Below are 17913 nucleotides of genomic sequence, written 5' to 3' on the forward strand. Positions count from 1 at the left end.
AAAGAAAGAAAGAAAGAAAGCAAAAAAAAGAAAGAAAGAAAGAAAGGAAGGAAGGAAGGAAGGAAGGGAAAGGAAAAGGAACAGTTGAAATGTGTTTACTGGTATCAGTACATGAGACTCCTAAAGAAGACCTGGTCCTCCTAGTTAACCTTGTCCTGGAATATGTACAGGTTGTTCGTGGCTGCCACAGCGATGATGTTCTCGGAGGGGTGCCAAGCTGTGTGCAGGATCTTTTTGCTAAAGTCCAGACTGTCCACACTGATCTCGTCTTTCCTGCGCTTTCCACCCACGCAGACCTTGCGGGTTTGAGGATGGCACGGGGTTTGCTGTTCTCCCGCGACGCCTCCAGCGTCACGTCACGCTTGGTGTTGCGGTCGAACATGCGGAAGAAGTTGTTGTAGGAGCCGGTCATGATGACACTGCAACGGGGAAGGACAGGTGATTTTCACACCTTTTCAGAGGCAAACTGCTGGCGACCAGAGCAAGACTGAACATTCAGAGGCATAATGAGATTTGGGTAAGCGTTGGAATTTGTCTTGGGCCCAGTTCTGCTTTGTCAGCTCACTGATGGCTCAGACAAAAACCATGACAGCCCTGCCAGGGGCTCACACACTTCCTGCCACCTCGCTTGGTGTAAGTCACACCCAGTGCTCATTATCCCCAGATTCTGGCAATCTGAAGCTAAACCCATCACCACCTTTCTCCAGCAGTGGGTGACAGAGAGGTGGGACTGATTCTGTCCAGGAGAGAGTGGGACTCTCAGACATCCCCACCTGCGTACAGGCTGCAGGTGTAGGTGGTTCCTGCTGCACCTGCCCAGACCCCACACCCAGCCAAAGGCCAGGGAAGGGGCTGCCAAGGGGCCACAGAGCATTGTGCCAAACCAAAGCCAGCATCGCGGGGCTGCAGGCAGGCACACCAGCACGTGCTCACCTGTCAGACCCGTTCCAGACACACTCAAACTTGTCGAAGATGCAGTCGTTCTCGTAGAGCGAGCACAGCTTGCTCCGCAGGTAGTCGTGGACCTGTGGGTGGGAGGGACAGGATGAGCCCCACAGTGGCCACACGGCCCAGGGACTGGCACACTCAGCCTGGCGCACAGGGTGTGCCCCACACTCGCCACAGCACACAGCTGGCAGCGTTGGGCACTGCCTGGCATCCTGTGCCCACCCACAGCCACACTCCGCACACGGCTTGGGCACCCCCAGGCTGTGCCAGGGGACATCCCCTGGCAAAGGGTGACAGTGACAGGGCCACTGCTCTGCACAAGGCCTCCCATGTGGCTCTCCCAGCTGCCAGCACCTGAGCTTTCCCTCCTCACCCACCCTCAGCCTGGGGACACGGTGACAACTCACCAGGCCACTTGAGCCCACATTTAAGCACTCTGCTTTCCACCATCTACGGGCATAAAGCTCCCACACAACAGGTGCATTCCTGCCCCTCCTGCCACTGGCCCAGAGTGTGGCTCAGGAAGGAACTCTGGGTGCCCCACTGCTGCATGCACCTGGCTGTGCCACGCTCACCTGGTAGGTCTCAATGGGTCGGTTCTCCATGTTCAGGTCCCACACCTTGACAGTGAGGTAGTCCCGGGTCATGATGTACCTTCCACTGTGGCTGAATTTGACATCAGAGATGGAGGAGATGATCTCAGAAAAAATGACCGGTTACTTGGGTCCTCAGGCTCTTCAAAAACTGTGCAGGAGGAAAGAACAAGAACAAGCCCAGCATAAGCTGAGGGAGGAGCTCCCTGATCTCAGGCCAGGGAACTGCCACCCTGTCCTGGCACCACAGGAAGCTTCTGGGAGAGCACTTGCATGATGCTGTACCCAGCACCCACACGTGCTTAGGTTTATCATCCCCCCACCAAGTCCTGGAGCTCCACTATAGTGGGAAGAATGTCTGAAGTGCCCATATAATGATCTCTACAATGCAGAAAAGGCACTGCCTACAGCAGGACGCAGAGCTGCGGCCTTTCACCACCAGCAGAAACCTGGAGGCTTTTTCCATATAAAAAGTGATAGCAACAAGAAAAAACAAAGAGCTCAAGCAGGCAGAAAGCAGCTGAACCAGGACGTGTCTCTGTTGCTCACAGCACATCAGTCATGATGCCCTGGTCTCCCTGTGAGGGCTCTGCCCCTGGGTGCCTCTGGGAATGGGCAGCAGGGCCATGGCCACAGCTCTGCTGGGGGACGTGTGGCCCCTGCTCCGTGCCTGCACTGGCAGCAGCAGGGGCTCTGCTGGCACCAGGCTCCCAGCACACAGGCAGGGCCATGACTGGGCTCCAGCACACACAGACAGGGAGATGCCAGGATGGGGCTCCCAGCACACACACAGGAGATGGCAGGATGGGGATGGGGCTCCCAGCACACACACATACAGGAGATGGCAGGATGGGATGGGGCTCCCAGCACACACACAGGAGATGCCAGGATGTGGGTCCCAGCACACACAGACAGGGAGATGCCAGGATGGGCTCCAGCACACACACAGGAGATGCCAGGATGGGGCTCCCAGCACACACAGACAGGGAGATGCCAGGATGGGGCTCCCAGCACACAGACAGGAGATGCCAGGATGTGGGCTCCAGCACACACAGACAGGAGGGCCAGGATGGGCTCCAGCACACACAGACAGGGAGATGCCAGGATGGGGATGGGGCTCCCAGACACACACAGGAGATGCCAGGATGGGATGGGCTCCCAGGACACACACAGGAGATGCCAGAATGGGGATGGGGCTCCCAGCACACACACACAAAGGAGATGCCAGGATGGGGCTCCCAGCACACACACAGGAGATGCCAGGATGGGGATGGGGTCCCACACACACACAGGAGATGCCAGGATGGGGATGGGGCTCCCAGCACACACACAGGAGTTGCCAGGATGGGGATGGGGCTCCCAGCACACACACACAAAGGAGATGCCAGGATGGGGCTCCCAGCACACAGCTGATACTGCCCAGTCCCTGAGTGTGTCTGTGACCCAAAGACAGTGGCTGGGCAGGGCTGGAGCTCAGGCCAGCTATTTTTGCTTTGGGCTGAAGGCTTTTGTGTGGCTTTGCTCCTGCTGCAGAAGCAGATCTGGGCTGCTGAGCTCATGGAAAGGATTTCCGAGCACTAATTCCCTCTTACACAACAAACCTGCTTTCTCTGGCACTGAGAGGTGCTGCCCTGCCTGCACCAGCTCCTCCCGCCGCTCGCGCTCCCGGGGAGCAGGCGAGCCCCGAGGCGGCCCTGAGGGCGAGGGTGAGCGGCCATGGGGACACCGGGGGGAAGGCAATGGGGCGCTAGGCAGGGCCCAGCCCGGGGCGGCTCTGCAGTCCCTTTCCTGCCCCTTTCCCGCGAGGGCCTTGGCGCTCACTCACACTTGGCGTGGCGGTCGCAGAGCGCCGCGGTGCGCATGTCGCACAGGCGGATGGTGCCCTTGCTGCTGCTGTACACGAAGGTGTTGCAGTGGTGCGGGTGGAACTCGGCCGCCGTGATCACCTCCGTCAGCTCCTCCATGTTGGCTGGCTTGATGTCCACGATGTCTGGCAGGGCCAGTCAAGGAGCCCACGAGCCCAGCCCAGACCCTGCTGATGTCCCTGGGCACCGGGGCCTCCCCTCACCCATGCAAACCACGTGCTCTGGGCAGGCACCGCCATCACAGGGCAAAACTGCAGCACAGAGTGGGCCCAGCCACCCCAGCAGGGGAAGGCCAAGATCCAGCTGGGAACCCCAGCTCTGGTACCACAGCCTGGAGACCCTCTGTGGCACATGAGACCTGATCTGCCCACCCACACCAGGCCTCAGTAAATGTCTTTTAGTGCAACATTCTGCCATGGTGAGTAACCATACTGAAAACAGCAATGGCAGCAAAGCCCGGGACACAACAACCAACAGAAAACTCCTATGTAAGTCCCTTGGGCCAGGAGAACTCCCTGAGGTTTGTCACAGATTTAGTACTGCTCACCCTCATCCTTGCAAATAAGCAGGCACCACAGCCCTACTCTCCTGCAGCTGCTCAGAGCTCCCATAGCCACATGCCTGTGACTGCCAAAATCCTCTCCATCTGCCTAAATCATGCCCCAGGGATTTCTCAGCAGGAAACACCATATAAACACCATCAATGATTCGTGCCCTGTTTATTATTTCCAGTGTGGCTGTTACAAGCGTGACTGTCACAACCTCATTTGTAGAGCAGTGACTGGCAGCCTGTCACCTGCTGCGGGGTGCAATGGGACCACACCATCACTGCTTCCATCTCCCCAAGGCACCATCCCTGCTTCCATCCTCCCCAAGGCACCATCCCTGCTTCCATCCTCCCCAAGGCACCATCACTGCTTCCATCTTCCCCAAGGCATCTGTCTCCTCCATCACCTGCAGACCACCCCCCTCTGCCTGCCCCACCAGACCCTGCAGGCAATTCAGAAATGTGTCAGCCACACATTGACAGCAGCAGTGGAGGAGCTGCAGCCGTGCCTGCTCTGTCCCCATCCCAGAGGCATGGGCACAGCCCGGCTGTTTCCCCTGGGGCTGCACCTCACTGGTACCCAGAGCCATCCCCAGAGCCACACACACCAAAGGATACTAAAACTTTGATTTGTGATTTCAAAGTTCCACAGGTTTATCCTCAGGTCATCCGCTGACATGTAGGTCTCGTAGTCACTGTTGACGGAGATGGAGTTGATGTGGTAGGTGTGTGCGTTGGCAAACACCCTCCGGGGAGTGGCCTCCACCATCAGGTCCATGGGCCGCAGCACGGGCACCTGCAGGGTGAGGAGAGAGCATCAGCAGCCAGGGACAGGCTCCAGCCAGCACCTGGCACGGGGGATGGCCCCACAGGGTCCCTCTGAGCTCTGGCTGCCAGGGCTTCTATCCACTCACTCCCAGCAGGCTCCTCCAGGGAAAACTAATGCCTTCCCACATGTATGACAGAAGGACAAGCAGACCCAAAAGCCATCTGATTTTGAGAGAGGCTCCAGGATGGCTAGAGCACAGTGAAGCAGTGAGAGCCCAGTAAACCAGGCTCTGATCTCGCTGCAGCAACTGTTCCAGCTCTGAAACAAAAAAAACAACCAAAGAACCTCTTCTGCCTCATTTTGTCACTGTTAGCCAGGATCCGAAATTCCTGGAGCATTTCTGACAGAAATACCTTGCTTGACAGAGCCAGGCCAGCACGTTTTTTCTTTAAACATTTTTGCATTTGTCTCACAGTGAAGTGATGGAGACAAGAGATGAGAAGGGACAGAGGGAAGGACCAGGAACAGAGCTGTGGGTGTTTGCCTTTAGATGAATCAGCATAACCCACTGAGGAGGGGGGAGATGCAGAGGGGACCATGTGTGTGAGAAGTGGGGTCAGTGATAACTTTGGACACAGTGCTCTGGAGGCACTCAGTACACCAGGAATGTGCCAGCCCATGCTCCTGCTCACCAGTGAGGCGTTTCCTCCAGCTGCTCCATTTCTTGTATTGTGTGAGGGCTGCCTGAAGAGATTCCCTGGCTGCAGAGGTGGGGAGGGGAGTGAGAGCCAGCTCGAGTGACACGAGAGCTCTGGTGCTGCCTGCAGCTAATTGCACCTGACACGGGCAATGAGGCATCATCTGCACTGCCAGACCCTGCTCAGGCAGCTGGGACAGGGACAGGGACCACGGGGACCACGGGGAGCACAGGGAGCACGGGGTGCACAGGGAGCATGGGGAGCACAGGGAGCAGGGAGCACAGGGAGCACAGGGAGCACATGGAGCACAGGGAGCACAGGGAGCACGGGGACCATAAGGACTGGCTGTCAGTGCACCAGTGCAGCATGGGGGTTGTGCAGAGAGAAAGGGTTCAGTGACTGCCCTGGGCCAGCCTGGGCATGCAAACAAGCCCAGCGAGGGCTTGGGCAGTGGATTCTGCTCAGTGAGATGACTCTGTGGCCAGCACAGCTCGCAGCCACACCCTGGACTAGCTCCTGTCCCCAGGCCAGGCTGACACCCAGACCGGCACCTGCAGCTCCCGGTGCCCCAGCACAATTCCCTGCTCATTCCTACTTTGCAGTCACTCTCAACCTTAAGCCAAGAACATTCTCCACACATTACTTCAGAGCCAAGTCCTGGGGAGACTTTTTTTATGTCTGGGACTTGGCCTGTCAGCAGGTAAAACCCCACAAGAGGGACAAACCTGGTTATACATGAGTGGTTTGCTGAAGTGGGGATTTTTATCTGCTACAGTGGCAAGAATCTGCACAGAAATATGGAAACCAGTGTGCCCACATGCTGCAAACTCCTGCTTAAGGGGATCAGCAAGGAGGATTTAACCCTGAAAGCACTAAAACTTTGAGGCAGGAGCAGTCAGGAATTTGTGAGGAGCAGACAGTGAGCTCGTTCCCCAGCAGCAGCACAGGGGACCCTGCCTTGGGACAGCCAAGGGGAGCAGCTGCCCAGCCAGGCCTCAGCAACAGTTGAGACACCAATGGGACAGTGTGACACCAACTGGAACTGGTTCTTGTGTTTTTTTGAAGCAGGCACAGGCCAAATGAACTTCTGCATACCCCAGCCAGATCAATCAGCACTGCCAGAACAACCCTGAACAGCAGAGACCTCCTTGTGCACGCCTCTCCAGCTCCAGAGCCCACCTCAGGACAGGCTCTGGTGTCACACACACCCATTATTAAACGGTAATTCAGTTTAACAAAGTGCATCAAGTACGCAGAAATACTGTGTCAAAGAAAATAAAACACTAATAAATTCAGTTACTTTCTGCTTTCAGGAAGGGGGGCAATGCCAGTCACTTTTCATTTAAAACAACTTAAGTCTTAATTTTGATCCTGCTTTTAGCAGGTACCCCATGCCTGCCACTCCCTCCAAGCACACCTGTGCAGCTACAGCAGGACACACATCCCTCTCTGGTGAGGGCTGGGCAGGGGCAGTGCCGGGCCAGCACAGCCCCTGCTCCTCACCAGCACAGCTCAGCGAGCTCCACAGGATTTGCTCAGGGGGATTAGCCAAGCTGAAGCTCGGATTGACCCCAGCCTTGAGTCTCCGAGAGGGAAGCTGTAATCCAGTCCCTGGCAAATCAGGGAGCAGGGAAGTGCCCAGGGATAAATCCAGTGAGTTTTCCACCTGCCCCAGCGGCCCAGCTCCTCCAGGCACACCCCCCAGAATTCATTTCCTACCTACATCAGTTACATTATGTGACCGCCCAATGCCACCTCAAGCTTAGCATTTTGCAGACAAAATGAGCATCAAACACTGTTTTCATGGCAGAGTTCACAGTATGAAGTGACAACAGAATTGTGTCACATTTGACCTGCCCTGTGACATGCAGAAGGGACCTTCCTGCAGCAGGACAAAGCTGCTGCCTCACTGCTCGTCCACGCAGCTGATGGAGCTGCTGCTTCCCTCTCTGGGCCCTGCCTTGTCACTGAAATGCTCTGCAGAATGTGCACAAGGAGAAGAGGCAGAAAGGCAGCAGCAGCACAGCCAACTCCCTCCAAGGCATCTCCCATCCCAGCCACACTGGGACTATCCCTGCCTGCATATGGAACACAACCCAAACAGGGGAATCAGATGCAGCGGGGCACAGCGCAGCCTCCCTGGGAAATCTGAGTGCTTCCCCCAAAATGGAGACACAAACCAGGATTTATCATGGAACTTGCTGGAACTGAGAGAGCGAAGTGGCAGCTCTCAGAGAGGGCTCTGTGACAGCCACAAACATGGAGGAACAGGCACGGAATGGGCTGGGCACTGCACCCCCAGCAGCAGCACAGGCTGCAGCAAGCACCCACAGCACCCAGCACCTGCCCCCGGGACAGGGGCACTGGGGCTGTCACCCCAGCCTGCCCTGTACTGGGAGCTGCCAAAGCCAACACATCCCCTCTTTGAAAGGTTTCACCCCTGGATATCACTTGTTAATTATCTCCTAGCACGTCCCAAGGCCCAGGTACTGTGAGTGGTGCTTGGGAGCACACCAAGGCACTCACACAAGGGGCTGCAGCTATTAGACTGGGGGCAATGCAAATCACCAGAGCTCTTCTGATGACAGCAAACACCTCACTACACAGCCTGAGCCGAGTTAAATATTCCTTTTGCACTGTGTGGGTTAGAAATTCCTCAGAGGATGATGCTCATCAAGTGCATTTAAACCATTTAGCCAAATGGATGAGAAATTATGGCAGCAAAGTGCATTAAAACCCTTTTTTCACTTATCTGTGGTTGAAAATTAAACCATGGATGGATGTGGCTTTAATTTAAAACATACCCATCACAGGACAATTACACGTCAGATTTACACCAAGCTGCAGCAAAGGGTTACAGCTATTGTAAATATCTGTCTAAGTAAAATCATCAAAACATTAGATAAAAGAGGGCTGGTGGAAGACTCCTCAATCTTCTGTCCTCAGGGACCAGGGGCACTGCCTAGCAGGTATAAGCATCACACCAACACTTGAAACTTGTTTGCCCTCCCAGTGCCCGGCGCCTCCACCAGCCACTCACCAGGGCAGAATTCCCTGGGTAGGAACGGAGTGCCTGACCCCAGAGCAGTGGCAGACCCCAAACAGCAGCTCCTGCAGCCACACAGCACTGAGCTGCTGCCAGGAGTGCATGGCTGAGAGTAAAGCAGAGGCTGAAGCTTTGGCGGCAGTGAGTGGACTCCAACCCTGTTTGGTTCTCTGATATTTCAGTATGACTTTCTACACGGGAGAAAGAAATCCCAGGGTCTTCCCAGTGTGTTTGACCAGAGAAGGAAGCACCACCTGGGATAACACCCTTAACACTGCTGCCTTTCAAATCCTGCCTCCCAGCCTGCCAAGGGCTGACAGCCCCTGCTCTGACAGCCAGGCACTGAGCAAACCTCTCCAACGGGCTGTCAGATATCACCAGGTTAGGCTGGAAATGCTGCCTGAAACGTAACAGCAGATACACATCTACATGAAATGAATGCTCTCTTGTTCTGTAAAGAAAAACGCTGCCAGTCACCAGGAGCAGCCCTGTACAGAGACAAGAATTAACTCCTGCCCAGGGCAGGCACAGGGGCACTGCAGGTCCCAGGGCACACGGGGGACATGGCACACGGGGGACACGGCACACGGGGGACACGGCACAGAGGTGACATGGCACACAGGGGACATGGCACACAGGGGACACAGCACACAGGGGACATGGCACACGGGGGACACGGCACACGGGGGACATGGCACACGGGGGACACGGCACACAGGGGACATGGCACACAGGTCCCACAGCACACAGGGGACATGGCACATGGGGGACATGGCACATGGGGGACACGGCACACGGGGGACACGGCACACGGGGGACATGGCACACAGGGGACATGGCACACAGGTCCCACAGCACACAGGGGACACGGCACACAGGGGACATGGCACACAGGTCCCACAGCACACAGGGGACATGGCACATGGGGGACACGGCACACAGGGGACACAGCACAGAGGTGACGTGGCACACAGGGGACATGGCACACAGTTCCCAGGGCACACAGGTCCCAGGGCATGCAGGTGGCACCAGCAGCAATTTTCATCCAAGGCCCCACATCCTCAGCCGCCCTGGTCCCCCCACACTCACCCGCAGCACGGTGATCATGGAGGGGTCTCGCAGTCGGCCATCCTCGTCCTTGAGGTTGTATCCCTCCGGTCTCTTGTCCCGCTCGCTGACCTTCCATAGCTTCACAGTCTTATCTGGGGAGGAGCAGGGAGAGCATCAGGGCGGCTGCTCCCTGAGCCACCCACTGATGGATGCACCAAGGCTGGAAAAACCTCCGGTGCCCGAAGTGCTCCTGCTGGAAGTGGTGATAGAGGCACCTGTGCCCACAGCAGGCTGCTGGTGCAGAGCCTGCACAGGAACAAAGCTGTGCAGGGCACCCTGGCCCTGGGCACGCCCCTGAGCCATGGCAGGGCGTCTGTGGCTCACCCAGGGTCACTCTGGCCTTCCCATGCAGCACTCACAGGACTGAGGGCAGCTCCCAGCCCAGCAGCTCCCTGCCTCCTCCCAGCGCCTGTGCCACAGGGCCCCTGCAGAAGGAGCACCAGGAACACGTGGGGTTACTCTGAATAATGGTGTTTTCTTCGCTCCCTCCTGGCAGGGACTCCATCCATAGTTTATCATCACTTCCACCAGGTTTCATACAAAACCCAATCATCCATCTTCATTTTCTCTCTTACACTCCAAAGCATTGCCAATTAATTTTGTTTTTATTAACATGCTCTATTTTCGGGGGGGGGGGGTGGGGGGGTGGGTCACTATAAAATGTTAGTGCAACAGTAAGAAGAAAAAGAAACAGAATAACACAGAAGGATTTCCAAACTAATGTTTTGATAACCTGCCTGCATATGGAACACAACCCAAATGGAAGGTGTAAATCCCTGTTAATCAAAAAACTATTTAAAAACTCAATTTACAGAACATTATGCTTTATAATTAATCTTCATTTCATTTCAATTATTCTCCCCCAAATGAGTTTAATAAGTCTTTGAATCTTATTACAATGATCAATAGAGTCAATTCTATAACACAAAGTAAGTTGGTTATGGAATATAATTAGACCCCCTCCCTTTCCCCTGAAGTAATTAAGTCACATCCATCTTAAGGTTCCATTCATCCCAAGTAATATTCCTAGATCCCCATGATATTTATCAGAACATAACATGGAACTGCTGAGCCCAACATGACTGCAAATTGAAACTAAACACCTGCAGTTTGTCTTAAAAAAAAAAAAATTCCCAGGATCCTGAGAATAAAAACTACAAGTTGTCAGGGCAGAAGCCTCCCTCTCTCCCTCAAAGGGAGGGGCTGTGTGAAATACACCTGGTGCACAGGGACTGAGCTCTGCCAGACCCATTCCCCCAGGACACCCTGCAGGTGCTACCCTGCAGGGAGAGTTTTCAATGGCAATTTCCCCGAGTAAACAGCACAGAGAGGACCACAGCTGGCAGAGGGAGCCCGGGCCCTGAAGCAGGGCAGCATGGCCACGCACCGTTGGTGGAGAGCAGGAAGTACGCCGCGTTCTGCTGCGGCAGCCATCGGATCTTGTTGATCTTCTCCTCAATTTCCAGGCTCTTCAGGTAATCGAACTCGGGCTCGTGGCTCTGGAAGGTGCTGTAGACATTGTACTCTCCCCTGCGGTGGGGCTGGTTCTTGCTCTGCAGGGACAGGGAGGAGGAAGGCGCTGGCAGCAGCTCTGGGGCTCCGGGCTGGGGGCAGCGAGTGCAGGGCTGAGTGCCCGGGCAGAGCCTCGGCTGGCACCACAGCTCCAGGTGTGCTCGGAGGGAAGGGAGCAGGAATGGAGAGGAAATGGAGAGGGAATGGAGTGGAAACAGAGGGGGAACGAGAGGGAATGAAACAGAAACAGAGCAAGAATGGAGTGGCAATGGAGAGGAAACAGAATGGGAACACAGTGGGGATGGAGAAGAAATGGAGAGGGAATGGAGTGGAAACAGAGAGGGAATGCAGAGGGAACACGCCAGGGATGGGTCCCACCCCACTGTCTGTCCCTGGTAAATGGCTGGGACCGAGTGCCAGCTCCTGCCAGGTGCTGAACCCAGCACTGAAGAGCTGCTGGCAGCAGCCACAAGTACTAGGATGGGCAGCCTTGGTTTGGGTGGGTGGGTGAAGCCCCACATGTCCCCTTCAACAGGAGCTGAGTGGATAAATTCAGAATGATGCTGGAGGCCCAAAGTTCAGGAAAAACAGTAGAATAATGAAATGAGAGTAAAAGGAGAAATGAACTAGTGCTGGAAATGCTGATGAGGTGTCTGCACATGTGATGGTTAACCCTGAGTTCTCTTCAGTGTATGTAGAAATAATTTTAAAGCCTTAACTTTGAGAAAAATATAAAACCATCATCAGACAATGACTTGTCTCATGCGCAGGTCTGATGCATTCCTTCCAGCACAGCTGAGGACAGGTCCCACTGACTCAGAGCAGAGCAGCTAACGGGGACAGCTCTGGAAATGGTGGGGCCATCCCAGGTGGCAGATGCAGGGCCATGCTGAGGGCCAAACACACACTTCTCCAGCAGGCACAACCTCCAGCTTCCAACAAAGCATTTGCTAGCACTTCCTGAGCAAAGTTTTGGAAGGGAAACTAATGTTGCATCCATCTACACTTTCCAGAATTTTGGTGGTATGAGGGGTTCTTGGGGTGGGCGCTGGTCACAGGCTCAGATGTGCTGCCTGACCCCTGTTACACCTGGAGCAGAAGAATGCAGGCAATGTGATCTTTGGAAGGTGTTTGGCAGGAGGGAATCTGGCCCTGCTGATGTTAATGGCTCCTTCTCAGTTTGTGTTATGCCAGGAGAGCCCTGAGCTCAGGAGTGACACAGGCGGATTAGGGAACAGCAGGACACTTCACTGGAAGGGTAAAACGGGCAATCTGCATTCACTGGCACTTACCTCCTGCTCACGCTGAAATATCACAACCCGGCCCCCCTTGTCCCCTGTGGCCAGCAGCTCTCCAGTGTGGTTGAACTCAACTGTGGAGATGATGTCAGCTGGTAAAGAGAAGACAAAGACAATTTAAGTAACTGCTTTCCACAGGCATCCAGGGAGCACCATGCCCTGCACAGCGACATGCCTGGTTGGTACCCTGTGGCATCTCCATAAATCCCTGTTTTCCTACCATCTTCAACACTAAATGGGCTTGGCATTATGCTGTCATGGCCCCCTGCCCTGGCCTGTGCCCCAGCCCTGGTTCCAGAGGGATTTCCAGGTGCTGTGCCTGTGTTAAATGCAGCCTGAGCACTGCTGTCAACAGCAGGGGCCAGGGCTGGGCAGCACAGCACGGCACAGCATGGCACAGCACGGCATGGCACGGCATGGCACAGTACAGCATGGCACAGCATGGCACAGCATGGCACGGCACAGCATGGCACGGCATGGCACGGCATGGCACAGCACGGCACAGCATGGCACAGCATGGCACAGCATGGCACAGCACGGCACAGCATGGCATGGCACAGCACAGCATGGCACAGCATGGCACAGCACAGCATGGCACAGCATGGCACAGCATGGCACGGCATGGCACAGCACAGCATGGCACGGCATGGCACAGCACAGCATGGCACAGCACGGCATGGCACAGTACAGCATGGCACAGCTCAGCATGGCACAGCACAGCACGGCACAGCACGGCATGGCACAGCACGGCATGGCACAGCACGGCATGGCACAGCACAGCACAGCACGGCACAGCATGGCACAGCATGGCACAGCATGGCACGGCATGGCACGGCATGGCACGGCACAGCATGGCACAGCACGGCACAGCATGGCACAGCACAGCATGGCACAGCACAGCATGGCACAGCACGGCACAGCATGGCACAGCATGGCACAGCACGGCACAGCATGGCACAGCACGGCATGGCACAGCATGGCACAGCATGGCACAGCATGGCACAGTACAGCATGGCACAGCATGGCACGGCACAGCATGGCACAGCATGGCACAGCCCAGCACGGCACAGCATGGCACAGCCCAGCACGGCACAGCATGGCACAGCATGGCACGGCACAGCATGGCACAGCATGGCACAGCATGGCACAGCATGGCACGGCACAGCATGGCACAGCATGGCACAGCACGGCATGGCATGGCACAGCATGGCACAGCATGGCACAGCCCAGCATGGCACAGCATGGCACAGTACAGCACGGCACAGCATGGCACAGCATGGCACAGCAGGCTCCCCTCACACCCTGGGGAGCTGCCCACACCTTTGGGGTGACACAATCACTCCTGGGACCTGGGCAGGGCTTGGTGCCGGCTCGGCCCCAGCATCTCACCTGAGCCCCGGGCTGCTGGGCAGAGCTTGCTGCCCCTGGCCCCGGTGCCACCCTCTGCCCGGCCGGTGCTTTGCCCTCACCCTCACAGCAGAGGGAGCAGACAAATAAAGGCACCTTTGTCCTCTGTCCCCGAGCTTCTCAGGTAGAACAGCTCAGGTGACCACGTCTACATCGCTGCTTTCCCCTGCACTTTGCTGAACCGCCAAGGTAAATGAAGGTGGTGCCTTTCAGCCCTCCATCAGCTGAGAAGCCACTGCACTCACACCGCTGCCCTTCCCCACAAACCAGGTACCATCTCCAGGGTCTGGGCTTGGTGGCAGAAGCCAGGGGACACACAGAGACCTGTAACTGCTTTAATCTGCAGTGTTTACCCTCGAGGCAACGCAGGCAGAGCTGCTAATGATTGGATTTATTTGGCCTATTTTTAGAAGAATGTCAGAGGTTAATTCCACAGCAATTACTGCCCAACTGGTGCTCACCCACTGCCTGGGGAGCCAGGCTGTGGCAGCACGAGGCTGGGAACTGGAAGAATGAATGCAGCCTTGGAGCCTCAGCACTGGGGCAGGATGGATCCTGCAATGAACACTCGGCCACGACAGCTGCCAGCTCGCTGCTGCCTTTGCACTGCCTGCCCTTCTCACTCCTGCAGAGCAGCACTGGCAGGGCTGCAGCCCTGGCTCAGGGGCAGGGCTGGGTGCTGGCCGCGGCTCAAACACTGGCCGTGCTCTCAGGCCATGGCACTGCCCAGGCTGCGGCCACCAGCACTCAGAGCTGCTCTGGTCCCTCCTGTGTGTTAGCTCTGGTGTGTGCCAGCAGAGAAAGCCTCAGAAACACAACCTGAGCTGTCCCCTCTCCCTCTCCAGGAGTTCTATCCCAGATACAGACTGGAAAGCTACCTCAGCAAACGAGAAAAGACAAAATGCAGCAAGTGGCCCAAGCTCCTGGTGCAGCTCAAACACCACTGAGGGTTTGCCTTCCAGGATGCCAGCCCAAACACCAAACCCACAGCCCTTGCTGCAGCATCACCCAGACAGGGCCCCTGAGAGCCCCCTCACACCCATGGGCTCCCCCAGAACAGCACCTGTGTGCCCCAGACAGCATCCCAGCTGAGCAGGAGACCTCTGTGTCTGGCACCAAGTCTGCTCAGCAGCCCCAGCTCAGCCCTGGCTCTCAGAGAGGTTGCAGTGCTGCAGCAGGTGACCCCACCCTGGAGAGCATCACTGTGGAGCCACGGGCTGAGCTGGTGTCCCCGGTGTCCCCAGGGTGTCACGGGGATGGCACTGGGAACAGGCTGGGAGCAGCTGCTCCAGCAGCAGCCAGGGCACTCAGTGGCTGTGACTGGGCAGTGCTAACATGCACCTCATAATGGGACATGCTGCTTCCTTCTAAAACTACTCAATTGAAAATGTACCTGTTTTGCTCTATTTAATCCTCTCCATTACCAGCTGCCAGTTTTAGGTCATTCCCCTTTCAATGAATTAAAAATAACTTTGTGTGCTGCAGTGAGGAGTTTTTCAGACATGATCTAATGCACCAGCCTGTGAGCAGGGCTGTGGTCTGACACCAGGGCCAGGCACCATGGACACCCTTGTGCCCCCCAGCCCAGCCCCATTTACACACTGCCCCCACAGAGAAGGGGCTTTCATGCCACAGATCCCCCAGACCTGCTGCTGGCTCATGCCCATCATCAGAACTTCAGACAAGGATACCGACAGAGCCTGGCTAACTACACCTTTCATGTGTTAAAAAAATACCCTAAATATCCAAAAACCCTCTTGTGAGTAGAAGTATCCAAGCCAAGCCCAAATCCACCCCAGCTGACAGAGGCATCATTCCCCCAGCACCCATGGTCTGGGCACTGGCTCTTTCCCTGGTGTGTCTGGGCAGTAGCAGCAGCCTGGCACAGCAGAACATCCTGAGGGCAGCTGGGGGAGTCCCATGGAGGTGCCAGCTCAGGAGTGGCAGCAGCTCCTTTCCAGAGGTGCCTCTGAACAGACCAGAGGTCGGTCATGGTGCTGCACACCCCACCTGCTGCCCTCGAGGGACAGACAGGGTGGTCACCAATGAAAATGCACAAAATGCACATGCATTCCTGTTGAGGTGATCAATAATTTATGCCCATTTCTCTTAAGGTTCCTTCAGCAGTTTTGTGACAACAGAAAGGAAAAAACCTTGCCTCTTTTTTGCTTTTTCATTTCCTTCATCACCTCCTACACACTCAGTGCCCCAATGCGGGAATTTAAAGCAAACAGTTTCCATGGAGACCCAGCCCGCCATCCTCCCTCCCCTCCCATCCTCCCTTCCCTCGGCATCTCTGAGCCTTCATCCTCTCATGCTAAAAATATCCAAGATGGGATTTGATTTCCGCCGTAGCGATACAGTTTTATCAGAAAAATGGCAAATTTACAACACACCCCCCTCCCCCTCTCGCAGCGTGGAGGAAGGCATGCTCTCTGCCAGGAGCAGGGAATGAATCTGTTATTAAAAAGAAAGAAGATAAACTAGGGAAGCTGCAGTCGGTGCTGAGCCCTGGATCCCTGGAGCAGCCTGGTCTGAAGCAGGGAGCTGCCCACACTGCACCCCTCTCCTTCTGCCCACCAGGGCAGGGGCCTGGGGCTGCCATCCCTGCTCCTGGAGCATCCCAAGCATTGCCCTCCTCCCAAAGCACTCCAGGCACATCATCCCTGCTCCTGGCACATCCCATCGGCTCCAGCTGCAGCAGCCGCTCCATGCAGAAGGGCCCTGGTCCCACCTGTCCTGGTGGGGAGGCCACAGGACACACAGACAGCACACCTGTCCCAGCGCCTGTGCCAGGAGCGCGCGGCCCCAGCAGACACAGGGTGGTGCCCCTGGCCACAGCAGCGCAGCCGCTCCGTGGTGGCAGGGACACCCCTGGGCTCAAACCCCTTCAGAGGGTGCCCCCAGCCCTCAGGCTGTGCCTGCTGCCTGCTCTCCCAGGGGAACCTGCCTCCTCTGGGAAAGAGTGAGGGGCAGGGCTGTGACCACACAGAGCCATGGAATCATTCAGGTGGGAAAACCCTCTGAAATTGAATCCAGCCATTCCCCCAGCACTGCCAAGGTCACCACTAGCCCATGTCCCCAAGTGTCACATCTACACATCTGTTACATCCCTCTAGGGATGGTGACTCCATCACTGCCGCCTGCGCCAGGGCTGCTCAGCCCTTTCAGGAAGGGAATTTTTCCTAATATCCAAACTAAACTTCCCTTGGTACCACCAGAACCCATTCCCTCTGCTCCTGTCCCTGTTCCCTGGAGCACAGCCCGGCCCCCCCAGCTGTGCCCTCCTGGCAGGAGCTGTGCAGAGCCACAAGTGCCCCCTGAGCCTCCCTTGCTCCAGGCTGAGCCCCTGCCCAGCTGCTCCTCATCAGCCTCGTGCTCCTGCCCCTTCCCCGGCCCCGGTGCTCTCCCACAGCCTTGTCCAGCGCCAGGAGCTCTCCTGGTGACACCAATTCCTTCCCCAGACAGAACTCTGTGTTTCTGGGGCAGCCCCTGCCTCCCCTGCCCGCTCAGCTCTGTCCCCAGAGCTGGGGACAGGGGACAGGAGGGGTTTGGGGGTCTGGGCTCTGGACGCTCTGCTCTCTTCACTGTGTGTGTAAAGCCTCCAGCTGCAGATGATAATAAATTGGGAAGCACCATAAATAACAGCAAACCAGGCTGCCAAAGGAAGGATTTAGGTCATTCAAATCCCAGACTAGTGAGTTGCCAAATGGAGTTTAATACTGATAAGTGTGGGGCAATAACTCACCACAACCACCTCCCTCATCCCCCATTGGAGCCCTCAGGGGAGTGGTGGCTGCAGGGGGATGGAGAGGGGGCCCTGACTGGGAGGCACAACCAAGCCATGACTCTGCTTGCCCACGAGGGAGAAAGCAAGTGAGACAATACGGGTCCCATTAACTGAGGACAAAACCTACATCTGAAACCATTCAGGGTGAAGAAATCAAAGAGGCAATGAAAAATTAGGAGGCTTATGGAGGCAATGTCTGATAATGGAGAGCCAGAGCACAAGTCCACCCATAGATCCCCTGTGGAGGTCTCAGTGCATCCCACCTTCTCTGCATCCCACTATGCCATGGCAGGAGATGGACCCTGAGCTCAAAAGGGGTTTTGAGAAGGA

At 56.1% G+C, this 17913-nt stretch overlaps 1 protein-coding gene across 1 annotated transcript in view; it reads right to left on the reverse strand.

Moving 5' to 3' along the window:
- Positions 1-28: 28 nt before the first annotated feature.
- The window catches only part of PPP2R2B (protein phosphatase 2 regulatory subunit Bbeta), a 39105-nt gene continuing 21220 nt past the window's right edge, over positions 29-17913 (reverse strand). The window contains 10 exon segments of the mRNA XM_036391590.2: positions 29-301; positions 304-419; positions 934-1025; positions 1524-1651; positions 1654-1692; positions 3367-3531; positions 4572-4749; positions 9556-9668; positions 10964-11129; positions 12381-12478. Coding sequence (XP_036247483.1) covers positions 141-301; positions 304-419; positions 934-1025; positions 1524-1651; positions 1654-1692; positions 3367-3531; positions 4572-4749; positions 9556-9668; positions 10964-11129; positions 12381-12478 — 1256 coding nt within the window. The 3' untranslated portion in view covers positions 29-140.

This window comes from Molothrus ater, chromosome 15 (assembly GCF_012460135.2).
Source record: "Molothrus ater isolate BHLD 08-10-18 breed brown headed cowbird chromosome 15, BPBGC_Mater_1.1, whole genome shotgun sequence".
Taxonomy (NCBI): Eukaryota; Metazoa; Chordata; class Aves; order Passeriformes; family Icteridae; genus Molothrus; species Molothrus ater.